The sequence below is a fragment of the Myotis lucifugus genome, unplaced genomic scaffold, assembly GCF_000147115.1.
Source record: "Myotis lucifugus unplaced genomic scaffold, Myoluc2.0 scaffold_6, whole genome shotgun sequence".
Lineage (NCBI taxonomy): Eukaryota > Metazoa > Chordata > Mammalia > Chiroptera > Vespertilionidae > Myotis > Myotis lucifugus.
The window spans coordinates 10,645,725-10,651,724 of NW_005871054.1; the positions used below are offsets into that span (position 1 = coordinate 10,645,725).

At 35.7% G+C, this 6,000-nt stretch overlaps 1 protein-coding gene across 1 annotated transcript in view; it reads left to right on the forward strand.

The window, feature by feature from the left end:
• Positions 1-5,767, forward strand: part of NRXN1 (neurexin 1) — a 973,903-nt gene extending 968,136 nt beyond the window's left edge. The window contains exon 23 of the mRNA XM_023746047.1: positions 5,460-5,767. Within this exon, the coding sequence (XP_023601815.1) occupies positions 5,460-5,767 (308 nt within the window). The remainder of the gene's footprint in view (positions 1-5,459) is intronic.
• The last annotated feature ends 233 nt before the right edge of the window (positions 5,768-6,000 follow it).

Below are 6,000 nucleotides of genomic sequence, written 5' to 3' on the forward strand. Positions count from 1 at the left end.
AGATTACAGTGAAAGAACAGCTCATCCAAGTATACAAAGTAGTTTCATAAAAATGACAATTTGGGTGATAAAAAGAGCATCTTGTGGCATGGTTATTGCTTTGGTGAACTCATCAATGGAAATATAAGGTCCCACAATCATCCACCAAACCCTCATTCTATGTGACAGGAGTTAGGACTTTAAGCATCCTTTCTCATGCAGTGTTACAAAAACATAAACCAAGAGCAATTATATTTAATAGCAATTTTCTATTGCTATGTTTCCAATCTCAGAAAGAACAGCTAAAGTGTACTGAATGCTTTCTATTGCAAAGTGAAACCTCTTTGGAGAGATTCATTAATGTTCAAAAATTTACCTTTCATAATGCATAGTTATTTTAGAACTTCAGTTGAGAATCATTTTGCTAAGGAAATGTGGGCTTTATACTCCAGGTTTGGTTAAGACTAGAAACAATTAAATAGTGACAAATAAATAAATAAATACTCTAGTAAAGCTTAATGGCTTAATGTGCTGCTCAGATCCCCGTCTTTTTTTTTTACTTGATAATATTATTCCTTCTGATAAAGCATATAATTTTAGTCTCTAAACAAATTTAGAAAGTTAAATTTTAAAGGAAAGCATGGCAGTATAAAACACAAAGCCCATGTCTGGTGAACAATCAATCACATTGAGATGTTTTGGACAGTAAGGACTATTTTATATTATGCTTTGAAATTAGGAATTTGGCACTAAGTTTTGTCACTCATTTAACACCTTGCTGAGGAATGCACTTACCCCAGAGGCAAAAAGTGCTGACCCCTACTGGCCTGACTTTCATTTACCTGAGCAGGGACACACCCACTATACACTCTAAAAGCCACCTTCAAAACTAAGTCATGAGCTGGGAGTCACACAGAAGAGGTAGAGAGGGGGACTAAGTAGGAGGAAGAATAGAGAGCAGCATAGGTGTGATGACAGAAGATCTGGGAAGAAACGAGACCTGTCACAAATAATTCTCTGCACTACAGCCTACTGTGTCTCTCAAACATGTTTGTCTCGTGGTGTTTGTTAACTGGACCTAAATTAGTTCCTACTTGGGGAAGTGTTCTTTCACAGATACAGTGCCAGAGACTGTCAAAAAGAAAGAAAGAACATCAATTAGGACAATTTCTTTTCCTGTCATGGTAGTTTAAAATAATTATCTCAGCAATTTTAAGGATTATTTAAAATTTTTAATATTTTAACATTTTTATGCAAAGCAACAAATACACCAAGGCACTGGGATATATCTTTTGCACCATGAATTATTATCTGATACGAATAAACTGGTTTTAGGGTTTAATGTGGAGATAAGTTAATAACTATCCTAACACTGGAAAGGCTATGCCTACCTAAGGAATCACAATATTAATTAGACAATGAAAAAAAAAATTCAGAGAGCTAGCGTAGAGGATTCTTAATAAACCTGGGCCAAAGCAGACCATGTGAAAAACTTCTAGAAACCATCAGGATCTTGCCAAATATTTGAGAGAGACAGAATTAAAAATCATTTTCATTTGCCCTTTAAGATAATGCTGTCTGTTCCCAGGAATATCTCCATAGCCTTTTGGCTGAAAAGTGTCTTACGTGAAAGAGGTTAAATTCCTGTGACAGCTCTTTGCCCTTGCCGGTGCAATGAATGCCTTCTGACTCATTTAAACAAAAATGCCAGCAAAACTCAAGTCTTCATATTGCCATTAAGGAATGCATATGTGCTTTTCCCACATGTAATAGACCTAGCAGTGTATACAGCACCCCAGTGGATTGAGGGGTATGTGGTGGTGGACATTCTTCTATAAAGCAGGGATAAGGCAGAATTATTTGGGAAACCTTTAGTAATAAAAGCACCTATTGTTACAGTGTTCACATAAATTGTGTGTAAGTCATGATTTCACTATATGAATAGAACTATTAAAAATTAGAAAATATAAATGGAACTAAATGCTTAGAATATTTCTACTCTTTTTTTTATTGCTAGTGCCCTGGACTTTTAACCAAAATACGTGTGCCACCACTGCTGCAGTTGAATACTTGCCTATTTCCAGTCACACTAAGTAGTACCTATGTGCCTGCCCATCATCAGTCCTATTGAAGTTTTCCATTGACCTGGGCTCCTTTTGCCTCTGTGCCTGATATAATGAATTGGCTACATTAGCTTAGTGTTACTTACAAATCAGTCAACTTTTGACCATTCAAGGCTTATTACCAATTTGCATGTATGCCATTCTTTTAGCTTCCCTCCATCTTTTTACCCGTTTTTCATTGTTCTCATCACATGTTGGGACAAAGAAAGGGTGATGGAGTAAAAATAAATTGTAGTTCCTTTATTTGTTAACACTACTAGGGAAAAGATGTAGATTGCTTTAATTATCTAAAATATCTTGCTTTAGTTTATTGAGTTTAAAGGGAATGCAAAATTCACAAGCCCATGAAATTTAAGAATTTTTTTATGGATTTCTCTGATTAAATTATTGTTTGCATTGTCATAATGGTTAAAAGATGACTGCATTTTGTTATGTAAAATTTTAACCAAATTATGTAAGAAGGCATTTAACTTTTTGAGCCATTTATACTATTCTCTACATTTAAATTAATGAAATTTCCCCATATACTTTTCAGTGATCATCAAAATAAACCACTAATGACAATCAATACATGAAGCCACATTTATAATTCAAGAATATATGTGAATTTCTCTAGCCTTTTATTGCACATCTAGGAGAGATATCCCATTAACACTTTAGTGGGCTAGCTGGGCCTTTATTTACTATTAAAACTTCTAAACTTAGAATAAAGGTCACTTAGCCTTCAAATTTGAAGCAGAAAAAAAGGTTATTGAATAATCAATTAGATAAAAAGCAACTGCATATTCCAAGTAGGCCTATAAAATACCTGTGGTATTAATTTTTTAATGTTGACCAGAAGAAAAGGGATAAAATTCCTTCATTTGGTTTGGTGTGTGTGTGTTTTTTTAATAGATTATTTTAAAAACACGACATTTAGAATCTTTATGTTCACATGGGTTACAGAGCTATTTTTAGGCCTATATGTGACTTAATAACATTTTGTCTGGAATCGCTGAAAACACAAGTATTTCCCTTAAATATGAGGTCCTTTTCAAATAGCTATATGGCAAAATTGAAGCATTTGAGGCTTTTCCTAGGTCTTTGCAATCATATTCTAGTTTTAACATCAAACGGATGGTATGCTGCTTATGCTTTCATTGTGAAAATATATTAAAAGTATTTAAACAGATAAATTAAGATTAAAATTCTTGGATAAGATAGTTCACCAATAATACAGATTTTGGTGGGAAATTTTATATTATATATATTCCCCCTTAGGAAAGAACATTTAAACCTAGCATTCCATTAAAACTCTCAATCCTTGCTGTTGTGAGCTATATGAATAGGATTTTATCTCTGCTCTCCCCATTCCTTTCTGACAAACAGAATGAGATAATTATGAAAATGTGTTGAAAATGAAAGCATCTCACCTGGTGGGGAGAAGGGGCTTAGGTAATATTTAAGTAAAGATCCCATTTCAGATCTTATGACACCCTGGCAAAAGAAAACTCCTCCAAATGAGCGGGAAGTTGTCATTTAGTGAACATTAGCGGCTGAGCTAATTGGCAGAGTTTGGCCAAGCCGACTGTATTTGAAAGAGAAAGTGTGGCCTTTGGTTGGTCAGGTGGTGACAGAGCTCCTGCGGTAGGTCCTATTCTTCTGGGGAGGAAATTAATTTCCTGTAATCAAATGCTGTGGATTACAGTCTTGGTCTCCTCCGCCTTGGCCACAGAAGCCATGCCAAGGCTTGCTCAGCGACATTACCTGGTCCTTTGTAAAACAAGCAGTGACATACTCAACAAAGAAATGTTTCGCCTGCTACATTTTGTCTCTCAGAACACAGCCTATCGCTGCTTTGAGACTGAAAGCTATGACTTTGTAAGTGACTATATTTGCAAGGCTTTGTTCAGAGAAGGAAAGAAAAATGACTGCAAGAAATTCACATGCAGACAGAAGAAATCTTGGTGACGTCTGAAAACGAAATTATAAAGCAGTCTAGAGTTACAGTTGGTGAATCAATCCCAGGAATAGGAACTTTTGTAGAAATATTAAAAAAAATAATTACTACGTAATGTTGAATAGTAGTGATATAAAAGTCCAATCTCAGTCTTCAATTATTCCATTTCTGCTTTGTGTCTACATCCACATGCATACATATTTGCTATATATGCAATCTGGTGACGATTTAAATTCATTCTGCATAACTTACAAAGTTTTAAAAAATTAACCCATTACATCTGTAAAGTAATGATTTTTTAAGACAAGGGAGAGGGTGAAAATTCAGAAAAAGAAAATTCATACAGAAAAATGACTAGCGTCAGAGAGAAGTAGGATGAAATCATCTCTCTCTATAATTCCTACTCTTTTAAATTCTTTCAACAAATTTTTAAGTGTATTATGTACAAGAAAAGAGTCACCTTCGCCTCCCTGATCTGTAAGCCAAATCACAGGATGTTTTCTCCCCATCTATAGTCAACTTCAGTGCCTGATGAGGCCTTGGGAAGACAGTGCGGCACCCAAAACCCATTTCCTGACCAAAGGAAGAGCTTTGTCACTCTTTATACTTTGGGAAGATTAAAAAGGGTTTTACCAGTTGAATAAAACAGAGCTAGCCAATCCTTTATTTATTGTCATCTATTAGGTACCAAGTTTTGACTCAAAACCAATATGGATGGTCTATAAAACTGAGGGAAAAAAATTATTTATTTTAACCTCCCAAATTTGGTTTTGGTGATCACTCAACTGCGACCAATGAATAAATTCCCATCCATCCATACAAATAAACCTCCAACAGAAAAAGGAATTAATTTTGTTTTAGTTTGTAAAGTTGTGACTAAAATCATACTTTTACAAGCAGATATTTAGATTATTCAAAATGTCTGAGTTATTTTATTGTTCAATACTATATTGAATACTGTAGGAGGCAATATGATTGCATAAAGAGTCCTAAATTTAGCTATCCTGATTCAGAGTCTAGAGTTAGCTCTAAGGGTTCTATATTAACATCTTTTGGATTCTGAAATTAATACCCTCTAATATTTCAAGGTAGGGTCATTTTATTTTCCATGCTGGGTTTATGGTTTTTCACCTAACACATCAACATGGCCCTTTGGGGCTGCACTTACAAGACCTTGTTAACAAAATTGATCTGTGAGAAAGAAAAGATGGCAACAAATCTCTCACCAAGTGCTTTGATTCATTGTCACCAGTTTTTTAGTGACCCTGAGGCACAGGGATTCCACACTTCACAGCAGCCTACTTTTTCTAAAGCAGTAGGTACTATTCCATTAGTCATGGACATAGAAGGTAACTGTTAGCATTCAAGGAACTCGATAATCACTCTGTGTGTTTTTTTCTCTCCCCTCTTTCCTATAGCCAACCCAACCCGGGCAGGGGGCAGAGAGCCATACCCAGGCTCCGCAGAAGTGATCCGGGAGTCCAGCAGCACCACGGGCATGGTGGTAGGCATAGTAGCCGCTGCCGCCCTGTGCATCCTCATCCTCCTCTATGCCATGTACAAGTACAGAAACCGGGATGAAGGCTCATACCACGTGGACGAGAGTCGAAACTACATCAGTAACTCAGCACAGTCCAATGGGGCTGTCGTAAAGGAGAAACAACCCAGCAGTGCGAAGAGCGCCAACAAAAATAAGAAGAACAAGGATAAAGAGTATTACGTCTGATTCCAAGATCTTAAAAGGACCCTTGTATAGAAATAGTCTTCATTTTATCTGAGACATAATATAAACTTATTTACTTTCCTTTTTATGAAGCACATACAAAAGAAGACAGGGAATGCAATCAGGAAGGAAAGACTGTTTTTAAAAAATAAAAAAAATCAAGTATCTCATGCTCTTGTTTCTCCAAAAACAGAAAAATAAATAAAAAATTAAAAAACAGGGGCCAATAAATTCCC